The following is a 13693-nucleotide window of genomic DNA, read 5'->3' as shown; positions in this document are numbered from 1 at the left end:
TTTATTGAAAGACTTGTTTAATAAGTCTATGACAGTAGGTTTGAATTATTTGATTTGGTTTTGATGGATGACACTTGTATTTTAATTAATGTGCATTCTTATAATATTTTATAATACTAAATAACTAAAAATATGATGTAGCAATTTAATCGAATAAATGATACCTCAACACATCATTAAATGATATCTTATATATCAAGGATATAATTACAAAATCAAAAGTATTCATTATAGACTTAAATATAAATAAATTTAATTACCATGTAAATTAAGAAATTCAGTTAATAATATTTAATTCAATTTTTTTCTTCTAAAATACTCTTTATAATAGTGCTTAAAGAAAAGAAATAAATGATTTAGGAGAAATCAAATTTTATTAAATGAAATACATAATAGAAATATTATTATGAGATAAAAATTAGTTAACATTTGCTTATATTTAAGTCGATAGTAGTATTAAGTCCATAGTAGTATTATATATTAGTAAAACCCACCTGATTTTTAATATATTCCAATATAATTTCTAATGAAAAAAAATAATTATTGATTTCTTAAGCACTGGTTTTAGGAGACTAATTAATAGGACTCTAAAATTAAATTCAACTTATTAGTATAAAGGTTTTTAATCATCGTGTTCTGTATATATATCCATTTAAAATTTTGACGCATTTATACATTTAATATATGAAGACCATTCATATAGACATACGACGAATTTTGAACCAGAAGTGCATCAGTTCATAATCTGATTTCATATGGCCACAACATATTTATTTGCCTGACCCATTGGACCACCATTTAATTGTGTCTCTGAATGGAATGGGGTCAGTCATAAAAACAATGTTTCATCAATTTGTTTAATTTAAATTGAACTTATCATATATATATATATACTGATATACTATACTGCTATGCTCATAAATTTTGTATACATCTAAATTACATTTTTTTTTACATAAACAAACTCATACCACTTCCATAGCAATGGAAGCTTCATTAATATAGTTGAGACCTATTAATGATTGAAGAACATGGAGCTAGCTAAATAATAAATATGCAGATGCCCTTCTAAAGACTGAGCAACTAGCTATACATTGACTTGACTCTTAATGAACTTTAAGTTTAAAGTTTGTATTTAAACAAATCAATTTTTTGCATTCATCAAGAATTGCTCTCAATTCAGACTCGTCTAAAATTAGTTGCTGAATTTTTTTCAACCACAATCTTTTAGTTTATCCCAAAGATTACTTTATCCAGCCCAAAACCAACAATCTAGTGAAGTGCTTGAAGCAAAGCAACTATCTCCCCCTTGTGGACCTGCAAAATTGGAATTGTCCCAGTAGATTAAAGAAAGAAATTTTTTCCATTTTCATTCTCAGATGAGGTAAGAATAATGCCACATTTATTTTCCAGTTGTTATATCTTATTGGTGGAGGCTATGGGGCAACATGCCCCATATATACCTTGCTCTACGTCACTGTTACTGATATTAGGCGCGTGACATTTAGTGACTAATTAACCTGCTACTCACTTATAATATTTCAAATTTAAACTTTTCAAACTATTTGTTACATTCTTTATTTAAGAATTTTTTTTTCTTGATATATTCCATCTATATCAAACTTTGCTTGAACAATATTTCTTACATGGACATTCATTGTACTGTGCGATTAAGTTAAGAAGACAAGTATCGTGTAACAAAATTCTCCCCCCCTCTCTCTAAGGCACCATTCTCTCTTTTCTTTTTTTGAGACAAGGCACTTCTCTCTTAAATATAGGGAAAAACAAAACATAGAAAGTGTAAGAGGTCCGTTGAACGTATAGAACGGCTTTCTGAACACAACTATTATTAGATGTACTTTTACAATAATGATGAAATTCAATTAAATATTTTTAATCACTCTATGGTTAGACGACCTCATGCATATTCCCAGTCCACTGAAAATTCTTTAAAATATGAATAAATATACATAGACACTTATATGTAATGTGACACCTTGAGAAAAAAGAAAAATAAGAGAGAGAAAATATATGTATAATAAGTTATATGATTTGATAAAAAAAAAATATCAATTAGATGTTTGAAATTTATAGATGTCTAAATATAAACAATCTTAATATTAATGTACAGTAAACTGTATTTTCTTGGTAATGTTTGATACAGAAAATGTAAATAGTTAACACGTACGTGATCTGAATAGTTTTAATTTTTACATAATACTTTAGGTTCCACTATCTATTTGCAAGTGTGAGCTGAAATATATAGAATTTATTTAGTTTTTTAAACTTTTTTTTGTTGTTTCTCCATAAGCATGGTTAGATATTAAATATAAACATTATTCTCAACTTAAAATATGGTCAGACACTAATTTAGCCTTTTAGACTCTTTTTTTTTTTATAAGAGCCTTCTAGACGTTAGAATAGGACAATCATATCATTCCCCTCTTCCTTTTTTTTCTATTAAATTTCAATGATTAACCTAGCTTAAAATTTAAGATTAAATGTAATTTTGATTTTTTATTTTTTTTAAATTGTAATTTTGATCATTTATTTTAATATATATATATATATATATATATATATATATATATATATATATATATTCCTTATATTTTTCAAATTCCATAATTTCAATCTTCTTATTTTAAAATAAAGATATTTAATCTTTCAATTGTATGAAATTTATAATTTTAATCCATCTACTAAATTTGAAAAATGTTGATCAATAAAAAATTAATCTAATATGATCCAAATTTAATGACATGACATAAAATTATTTGTCAAATATATGTTATAATCAATATTAATCTCTTAATTATCAACATTTTTAGTTTGATGGAAGACTTAAAATTACAATTTTTTTCAAAATAAAGAGACTAAATGTTTCTATTTTAAAATAAAAAGATTAAAATTGCAAATTTTCAAAAAAAATATAAAATTTAAATTTCATTTAAGTCTAAAATTGAATGAAAGATGATTGAGAGAGAACGGGAAAAATATATATGAAAGAATAAAAAAACTATCAGGCATTTAAAATAATTAATATCCTCTATATAATTTTAGTTTTAACGTAACCCTTATTCATTTAAATGATATATATCTATATATATATATATGGACGGCTTTTTTGAGGTTAGTACTTTATACATTTTTTATTTATTTTCCATGCATAATTATTGCTATCATATAATATTATACTACGTACACACACGCTGATGTCATAGATCCAACCAGTTAAATATGATATTCTCAAATTATTTTTCCAAGTATATAAAATTGACAGAAACGTTAATTTCAATTCAGCGGTGCTTGACTCATCATTTTGATTGTCAAACAAAAGTAGGTGAAGTTCTTGAGTCAACAGAATGGTTGAGGTTTTGGGTAAGCTGTTTTGCGGAAAACTTGCATGTGATCATAGTCAGTTACCACTTACCAAGTGTTTAGAATTTAGAAGTTAGAACTTGAAATAAGAAGAAAACAAGGATTGTCAATGGTCAAACTTTATGAAATTCCATAAAACCCAGAGATATTTGTGAATTCATTGACCACACTTTTTATGGCTGATATCCCGGCACTAGCATCACTCCTATGAACTTGTCTTGTCTCACATAGAATGCTGCCAAAATCTCCGTTCAGATTTCTGTTTTAGGTACTCTTTAGATAATAATGAATGAAACATATATAAGCCTTTCTCTAAGTGGTTTTTTTCTTTGTTGTTCAAGCTTTTTTGAGGTAATGAAGCATAAGGATTTTTTTCTAATTAAGGCTGATCATGCTAGACCTCTTAATGTCCACACATGATAATGATACTACTAAAAACTGTTGATAATAAAAGGATTTTATGAATAAATTATCCAAGGACATGTAATAAGGAATAAAAATAAAAGGCAGTCATATAATACTTTGTTAAGAAAATTCTAAATGATTTTTTCTGCTCGGTTAATATATTTTATTCCTAACATTCAATATTATTAGCTCATTTTCCCTCATCAAGGTTATACTGTTATTCCCTCATATTATTTTAATTTTGTTCATGAAAACAGGATATATAGTAATTAATTAACTAAGACAAAAAGTGTTCCTCTGCAGAACTTTCAAAAACTTATGGTAATCTTCATTACTTATTAAAGGAGCTACTACTTGTTCACATGCGTGTGGTGTAATACTACTATTCAAATTAATATGCAAAATTGCAAACTGTTCTCACTATATATAAAGCATTTTTTCGAGACTTTGAAAACTACCTATATATACTTTAATTTCCACTTTTACTTAGTTTACTTACATATTATTCTTCTGAATTACGTAACAATTTCTAACTTTATATAACTTACTGCTCGCCATCCATGCTATTTTTCCGTCTTTACATCATTTTCATGGAGAAATAATTACCTTCTAATAAGCTAATTAATACTACCATCTTCAGACTTCATATATTCTACTACACCTTAAAAATTCCACATAAACAAAACACACGTTAAATTTTGATGCGATATTTCAATATTCTTAATTTTACAATTCAACACTATTTATGAGGTGTAAATCGGCTTCAATCCAATCCCCATTTCATGCCTTTAATATTAATAACATTATGATATTATTACATTAAAAAAAAAGAAGAAGAAGAAGAAGAAGAAAGAATCGACGACCGTTTAGAGTGACTAGTCCAAAAACTGCACCTCAAAATTTTCAAAAAATTATTTGCATGATAACGTCGTTTTCCTCTTGAATACCACCTGACAAATTTTCCTGTTAAGAGTCCCATTCTGATTACAAACAATGTTTGACCAAAGACCACACACCCATTTAAATGGTGACCACACACTATGTCAAGTGTGTATGTATTATAATTGATAATTGATACACCTTCTCTTCTAAGTTCTAACTTCTAACGCTCCTTCTCTCACTCTGTGCTGTGTGTGAGAAAGAGAAACCAAACACAAGGAATTAGAATGGCAAAGGTAAGAGATCAGAAGCTATACGTCACCGTTCCGAGTCTCTTTCGGTGCCCAATCTCCATGGACGTGATGCGCTCTCCCGTAAGCCTCTGCACCGGCGTCACATACGATCGCGCCAGCATTCAGCACTGGCTCGACTCAGGACACGACACGTGTCCCGCCACCATGCAGGTTCTTCCCTCCAAAGACTTCATCCCCAATCTCACGCTCCACCGCCTCATCCGCCTCTGGCTCCTCTCCTCCTCCTCCTCCTCCTCCGCCGAACCTCCCTCCCCCTCCTCCTCCGCCGACCACCTCCGCCCTCTCCTCCGCCAAATCCAAACCTCCGACGACAACGTCCCCGGTATTCTCTCCAAAATCGCCGAATTCGCCAAGAAATCCGGTGAGAATCGCCGGTCTCTCGCCGCCTTCCCCGGCTTCGACTCCGCCGTGGTCCGCGCGCTCGCCGGAAGCAATTCACTCATCGACGTGGCGGAAAACGCGATCTATCTTCTCGGTTCAGTTTTCCGAGAAAACGGAAAGTCAACTGGAGAGAGAATTCGAAAGCTGATTCTTGACGCTCGGGAACAATGCTTTGATGCGATGATATTTGTTCTCAGAAACGGATCTCTGAAATCAAAGATTGAAACGGTTAAGGTTTTGGAGTTTCTCGCGTGCGATTTTCAATCTTCCAAATCGATCAGCGAAGCATGCGGATTGCTGTCGTTGCTCGCGAGTTTTTTAAAGGACGGCGGAGAGGAGATAAACGACGCCGTTTTGTCGCTGCTCGGCGTCGTTTCGGTTACTCACTCCGCGAAGGTGGAACTCGTTAGCTCCGGAGTTGTTGAAGTGGTTACGAAATTGCTGCGAGCGTGTTCGGCGGCGACGGCGGAGAGGTGTTTGAGAATGCTGGCGGTGTTGGCCACGTGCGCGGAGGGTCGGGCGGCGATGGCGGAGGAGCCGTCGTGTGCTGCGGCGGTGGTGGAGAGAATTACGAAGGCGTCAAAGGCTGCGGCGGCGGACGCGGTGGCGGTGCTGTGGAGCTTGTGCTGTTTGTGCAGGAACGTGAAGGTGAGAGATGAGGTGGCAAAGCGAAACGGCGTCGTGGTGGTTTTGTTGGTTATGCAGAGGGGGTGGGAGGAGCACGTGAGAAGCATGTGCGTGGATTTGATTAAGGTTTTGAAGGGTGCGTGTAAGAACGGGTTGGGGTTGGAACTAGGATGCTATGACACCAAAACCACTCATATAAAACCTTGCTAATGTTGTAACATTGATTAAGTTGAACCAACTTTTTTATTTTTAGTGAATAGTTGAACCATCTTTTTAGCATGCAACAAAAGAATGTTTTATGTTGGTTAACTTTGCTCTTATCGATCTTTTCTTTTTAGTATTAGAAGGAAAGAAAGAAATGGAGAAAAAATGTATATGGTAGAGAGAATAATATTTGAACATAACAAAGTAGAAGGAAAACAAATTTTATTTGATATCAGTATCTTTTTTCAGTTTTTTAATTTGGGTATACAGTTTTTATTTGGATATAGATTAAAGATAAGTTCTAGCAAATCAAGGTCACGGTGATAAGTTTTTATGACCTAAGTACTTTTCTGTTTTTTGGTCTTTAGGATCTAATTAAATGCTTTGATGCAGAAATTTTTAGAGTAAAAAGTGGTTTTGAACTTTTGGGTTTTTGAGAAAAAGGTGTTTCATATTCGTTCAACCAGAAATAGGTTCTATAGTTTTCAGAACTTCGTTATAAGACTGGAGAAGAAACCGTGTTTGTTAACTTGGAGTGGCCCTCTGAAACAGTGCATTGTGCGCAATTATCCTTGTATTTTCTCATATATAAAATTGGCTGGAAATGGGTAAAATCTAGGTAGGTAATACCATACATGTTTCCATGCATGCGTAGTAATAAGTTATATGTCTCTAGACTTGTATGGGTAGGAAATGGAGTAATAACTTCAGTAGTTGTTCTGTACATGTTCAAGAGAGAATGATTATGAAAGATCATGGCTGCAGAAGAGGCCAACGGTCAAGTTCCCTAATGTTAGGGCTAATGTTAATTTATGTCATAAAAATAATTATCTAACTTTATAGGTTATGACATGGAGCTGGCAAAAAAAAAAACTTTATAGGTTATGGATTTATCTCAAAAGAGTTTCAAATAGAGATTCTTAAAGGATAAAGTAATGGTTTTTGAAATAATGAAGAGAAAAGAATGGAAAAAATGAGAGGAAGAAAATAATTTTACAATACATATCGATCATTAAAATTGTACTTCCTTATCATTTAATTGACAATAAATATTTAAAATAAAATTTTTAATATATCTAAGATTCAAAATGCAATAAAAGTTTTGATAAAACCATGTATATTTTCTTGAAAGATTTAATAATACATTTAATGAAATTAAGAGAGAAAATAAAGATATTTATAAATTTTATAAAAACGTCTCTTCATAAATACTCCATTGAAACAAAAAATATTCATGTTCGTTAAAAAAAACTAGTTAACACCATTTAATTTTAATAGTCTAAAAAAATAAATTAATTTCCTAAAGCATCTTTACATTTAATTGCATAGGACAAAAAAAAGAAAATTATTAAAAATAAAACTCCAATTAATGAAAGGTATTCAGAGATAATATTATTAAATAAGAAATAATTAATTAAAATTTTCTTATAATTTAAATTACACATTCGGTATGTTTCATAAGATATTTCACTATTTTAGTTAATTTTTAATTATTTTACTACCTGAAAAAAGCTTGCTTAATTGTTCAAAAAATAAAATTTTTTAATAGCATCTATCATTATTTAAAATACTAGCTTCTAATTTTTTACATTTTCTTTTATGGATTATCCTCAATATATTTATTTATTTATTTAGTTATTTTTTAAAATAAACCATAATTTTATTATTGTTCTGTTATTTTATGTTTTTCACTTACTTAAATAATTACTTTTAGTTATTTTTTTAGCTTTTAATTTCTAATTTTCAACTATTAACTAATTTTTCTGCTTCAAATTAATTTTTCAACTTCTAATTAGTTTTATCCATTACTTTTGTTCTATTTTTTGTTTATATCTGGGTTCGTAAGGAGTACTATTTTTTGAAATACTTGCTTTTCTTAGGCTTGCTTGTTTAAACCTAAAAAAAAAGTAAGTGAGAATTTTTTAATTTTTTTAAAAGTAAATAAGAAATTTTGCTTATTAAAAAATAGAGAATATTTAAAAAAGAACAGTTCATACATACATATTAAATAAAACAAAAAAAACAGTTTATTTTATTAAAAAAATGTTTTTTTTTTTTGACAAGGAGGAAGTACCAAATCTATGGAAGGAGGTGAAAGTGAAACTGTCACCTTATTATGATTATTTTTTGGATACAAACCCTGTGTCATCTCCAATCTCCAAATAAAAATAAAACACATGGGCTAATTAACAAGACACTTATTTTGCATTCCCCTAAGTTGGTGCAGTAGAAGTAACCAGTCCCTAGTAGACCCTAGTCGTGTCCCAGACGGGCCAGAGTCAGTTTCCAACACCAACACAGCAGCAACCCTCAAACGCCACCTAGGGTTAGGGTTTCTGCAATTCCCCAATCTCTATCTTCCAAAAATTAGGGTTTTTTCAAGCCATGGCGGACGGCTACTGGAACCGGCAACAGGCGTTTCTGCCTCACTCCGGCATGCTCAAACGGCCGCGTTCCGACTACGGTTCGCTCTCTCTCTCTCTCTCTCTCTATGTGTGTGTGTGTGTGTGTCTATATATATATATTTCCTACACGCTCTCTTTGTTTCGTGCAATTTGCCCTCTTTCTCTTTCGTTGTTTGTGCAAGTTTGTAAATTTCGATTTTTTCTTTATAGATTCTTTGTTGTTGGTTTTGGCAATTTGATTGGGTGTTAAACGACGCCATTTTGCTTGCGCGTTCTCGCTTCTTAGGGCTGCGTTTCGAGTGGTGTTGTTGTCGTTTAAGGGTGCCTGGCTTTCTGGGTTCTTATATTTGTTGGGTGTTTGTTAAATGAGTCTGTTATGATCACGGTGTTCCTGTGATTGATCAATTTTTGTTCTGTCGGAATTTTACGAGGTTTTGTTGATGTAGAAAAACAAGGGTGTTTTGGACTTTATGCATTGCATAGGGTTTATATTTGGTGTGTGAATTCCATTTAGGTATGGGGTACTATTTGGATTTCAGTTTTTATAAGATATTGGAGAGCCCAAATAAGTTGATGCCTCTCTTTTATTTTGTCTGTTTCCTTTGCTATAGGGTATATTCGAATTAAGGAGTTTTGGGAGAGGGGAGTAATTTTTTCATTTGTAAATTGGAATAAAAATATTTAATGTTTGATTGTTTGTAGAGATGAATAAGGAATGATTAGAACTTAGGTTGCATGATAATCTCATTTGGAAAAAGAATTTGTCAAATAAAATGAACCTTATATTAAAGGTATAGTTAGTTACAAATTTATTTGCAAGTTAGTTACTTCTCATATTGTATATAACAGCCACCTAGATGGTTTAATGTAATCAATTTTTTCTCATTGAATTAGTTCCATTTTGAATTCCATTTTACTAGTTCTATCATTCTTTGTTCTCTTAGGCTCTGCCATGAGGAGGGTTCCTCTTCCATTGCTGCATTGAGAGAGCTCTTTCTCTCTCTCACCTTTTATCCAGACTGTTATGCTTTTTGTTTGAGAACAGCATTTCTGGTGGAAGATTATAATTATCTGCAATGTATTTGGTGGGGTTATTGTGATGCCATGTTGATGGAGTTGAATTTCCAATGGATTTATGGGTTAAACTTAAGGGAGCTGATTATTTGGCCTTACAAAGTTAGGGATTCATGTTAGGTTTGTTAGATTTTATTGTCTTAATTACTAAATTGATATTGGGCCTCATTGGTGTGCCATGTTTGTCTGACATCTGCATATGTGGCCTTATTCAATTTCCTGGTGTTTTCAAGATTTTATGGGTTGAATATAATGTGATGGATTGATTAATTTTTTGACATCATAAATATCTTAATGTTTTTTCCTTTTCAAATATTAGCACAATGTCAAGGATAATGTGGAGTATCAGTGTATTTGTGCTTTGAGAATAGAGGCATAATTATAAACTAAGCTAGTTGGACAAACTAGGAATCTAGATGATGTTGCAGGGCTACAAGCTTATTCTTGTTTCTATGCTTTTTAGATTTTAGTGATTAAGTTCTTACTAGGCATAGTTTCCATTAAAAAGAATTGAAAATTATTCTGGGTATCATTTGCATTTCTAAGCTGTAATTTTCAGATAGATGCAACAATGACTGAGTGACAGCAACAATAAGAGATTCTGCTCCTGGAATTCCATGCTGCCTTTACAGTGTTTCTGTTTTATTGTGGCTTGTATTTATTTTTGGGCTTGACTTTCTACATCATGCTGTTTGGGTCTTGTTAGCTTTAATTAGGTCAGCAGAGTGTGGTTAATATCTTTATAGTGAACCTTAGTTGCATAGAGGGCAAAACTCAATTACATGGGTATCCCAAATGGAGATGAGGTGATGACTCAGAATCTGTTTGATTTCCAAACATTGTTTTTGTTTTCTATTTTAATTTTAATTTCCTAGCAGTAGATTTTATTTTTAAATTTTTTTACTTCAGGAACAATGGTTGGCATAGATTTATTGTAATTTCAAAGTTGCCACTGCATTTTCAACTTCCATTTCCTGTTTTGAAAGGAAACATATTTTTTTTTACATCTGATATTATTATTAAAATTCACTGAGCACATTTTCAAATGTGTTTTTTTCCCCAATAAAAACAGAAAATACATGAACCGTGAACAGCCTTAATTTCCTATTCTTTAAAAGTATTTTGTTATTGTTTATGGAAATGAAAATTTAATTAACCTGGAATGTACTAATAACTCTACTAATAATATTATACATCTTTGTCAAATCTGTTATTATTTTATTTTTACATTGCAGATATGCCTGCTTCCGGTCTGTCTTTCAGGTAATGAGATGCATAATCATGTTGCTCGTGATGATGACCGTACTGGTCACCGAATGCTAAAGGACACACAAACAATTGGATCTGCTTATGACCACTACCTTCAGAGTGGGGTAACACTTCATCTTCTTATGTCTTAAATATTTCACTGTTGGTTATTTTGGGCACTTTCATTTTCACTGCTTGATTTTGAAAACACGCATCCTGTTTATTTATGCAGCAACTTTCTTCATTTACTTCTGGGGAAGTCAGTGCAGTTGGTGGTCTTGGGTTGGCTAGGGGTGGTGGTGGTGGATTATCAGGCCATTCACTAGCTGATCCTGCTGTCATGGGGCGTCATGGGGGTGGTGGTTCAGATCTAGCGCCAAATGGACGGGGTGTTAATTATGGTGGTCAGCTACCAGTAGATGCGGTTTCCAGACCTGGACCTGAGACAGGATCTCTACCTCCAGATGCTTCAAGTACTTTATATGTTGAAGGTCTCCCTTCTGATAGCACCAGAAGGGAAGTAGCTCGTATCCTTTTCATTTTGATGCAATGCTTAGGAATTTTCATCTTGCTTTTCATCTATTTCTGAGTTTCATTGATTTTAGTTCAGTTATTTATATTCCTTAACCTCACCTTAGATATTTTCCGCCCTTTTGTTGGGTATAGAGAAGTTAGACTTGTGAGCAAAGAATCGAAACATGTAAGTTTAATGTTTGTAACAGATGCCTGCTTCTCCTCTTTTGCTTATTTAGTTGTCAAAAGTTGCAGTGTCCACTTTATGCTGAAATGCTTGTTCATTGCAGCGTGGTGGAGATCCTCATTACCTTTGTTTTGTGGACTTTGCAAATCCAGCTTGTGCAGCAACCGCTATGAGTGCCTTGCAAGGTATCATTTATAGTTACCTGCTGATATAAAAGAAAATTAATTCTGTTTTGGTTCTGTAAATCACATGACTGCATCACTTCAAAATGAGATAAAATGGTGATGATTGTTATGAAATAGAGAAAGAAGACTTTTGGGCAGCATTTGGTGTGCAAATAGAACCAAATGGGAAACATTTTGCTCTATTCTCATTTGTTCCATCCCCTTTTAGTGAAACCAAAACTTATGCATTTTAATGGAACTGAATTTCAAACTCATTTCTTGTTCTGTTTATTTTCAGAATGCACCAAAGACTACCCATGTTATATTTTATCCTGTTCTATCACACCTATCAAACACTACATTGGTGTGTTTGCCACCAAAGAGTATTATGAGCTGAATAATGTTGTGTGATCTATATAGCTAATCTCACTTAGTGGTATAAGGCTTTTGTTGATATTGTTGTGATTCAAGGAAATTGAAGTTCTGTAAGAATATTAAATAAATGATTAGACAAGAACCAAAAATAAGTGTTCAATAAACTATAATGCATTGCTATGTGTATGCTTATTGTGGTCAGCTGTGCTCCCGTGGTTGGCAAACCTAACAGTTTTTTATGTTTGACGATTTTCACACATATTTACTATCCAAACTTCTTGGTGTTTTCTGACATTGTTGGGGTGGTGTGCAGGTTATAAAGTTGATGAACTCAATCCCGAGTCCAGTCACTTGCGGCTTCAGTTTTCTCGGTATCCTGGTCCAAGAAGTGGACCTGCTTTTCGCAGTAAAAGATGATCTGGTTCACATAAGCCATCTAGGTTTTATGCTCATCAGAATGTCTGTGGTTCTTCGTTTTGGGGGCGATACTCCACATGCAATTTTATTCACCCCTCTGGACACAATCCTTATTAGAGCCCTTGAAATGCATAAATTATTAACAGGCCGAGATCGAAGTACAATTTCAATTAGCAAAAAAGAATTTTTAGTTCATGTATTCAATTACTCTGCCGTACCATTATTTGCTAAACTTTAGTATATTCACCTGGTGTCTGATTTATTTTAGCATTTACTTTGTGCTGCCCAAAGAACTATCATTATTCTATTACTATTTTTTGATTATCCAATATTATCATACTACCACACTTGGGTATGTATATGGGATATCTAACAAGTTATTATTCCAATTGCTTAAAATAGCTAAGGGATACTGAGGAAAAAAGTTCCCTTTCAGCGGTCGTCAGGCTTCTTTCACTAGTACAACAAGGCCACAAATAAGGTGGGTTTCTGTATGTAACGTAGGAATGAGTTCAGTTCCATAAATAAGCATGATATAATTTGTTAGTGTTAATTCATTGGCAAATACACCAATTTGTTTTAAGTAGTAAAGTACGAGTGTCGAATTCACAAGGACTTTTTATATTTGAGTTGATATATATCTAATTTGTAAGCAAGAGATAAGAAATTGAAATGAAAGAAAGAAAGAATAAAAGACAGGTAAAATAATAAGATTAAATGCAATTGATAACTTCAGAATTTAAATATGTTGGGACTTAACATGCTTAATTATCTTTGATGTAATGTCAACATATTTTTTATTTAATGTTGTTTTAATTTTCATTCACATCTATTAAGATATGTTATCCTGATTTTTCATGATGAAGAATTTAATTTATCTATTTTCTTTTTCAAATTCTTTAAGATAAAACAGTAAATTGCATGAAGTTTGAAGATGTATGCATGGACAAAATAAGATCATTCTATCCCTAATAATGAGTTGTTTAAATGTTATTTTCCATTTCTTTAGAATCACCATACAATACAATGAAGAGCATAAAACAGACAATAAAAACAAAAATTGCATTGAATAGATAGTAAAAAAAGTTATATTATAAGGGTGTTGGGGGGTTTAGCCTC

General features: G+C 32.3%; 1 protein-coding gene and 1 pseudogene across 1 annotated transcript; both read left to right on the top strand.

The window, feature by feature from the left end:
• The first annotated feature begins 4790 nt into the window (after positions 1 to 4790).
• LOC100786235 (U-box domain-containing protein 28) lies at positions 4791 to 6296 on the top strand. Its single transcript, XM_003548950.5, has one exon. It carries the CDS (start codon positions 4953 to 4955, stop codon positions 6195 to 6197), a length of 1245 nt encoding a protein of 414 aa, XP_003548998.1. The 5' UTR covers positions 4791 to 4952; the 3' UTR covers positions 6198 to 6296.
• Positions 6297 to 8351: 2055 nt separating this feature from the next.
• On the top strand, positions 8352 to 12816 carry LOC100813167 (RNA-binding protein 1-like; annotated as a pseudogene).
• Positions 12817 to 13693: the final 877 nt, after the last annotated feature.

The sequence above is a fragment of the Glycine max genome, chromosome 16, assembly GCF_000004515.6.
Source record: "Glycine max cultivar Williams 82 chromosome 16, Glycine_max_v4.0, whole genome shotgun sequence".
Taxonomy (NCBI): domain Eukaryota; kingdom Viridiplantae; phylum Streptophyta; class Magnoliopsida; order Fabales; family Fabaceae; genus Glycine; species Glycine max.
Note: the sequence above shows the minus strand (reverse complement) of the source record. Positions and strands in the feature narration are given on the sequence as shown.

What these genes read in the sequence shown, in the direction of transcription:
- LOC100786235 (XM_003548950.5), top strand. Translation starts at nt 4,953, where the DNA reads ATGGCAAAGGTAAGAGATCAGAAGCTATACGTCACCGTTCCGAGTCTC.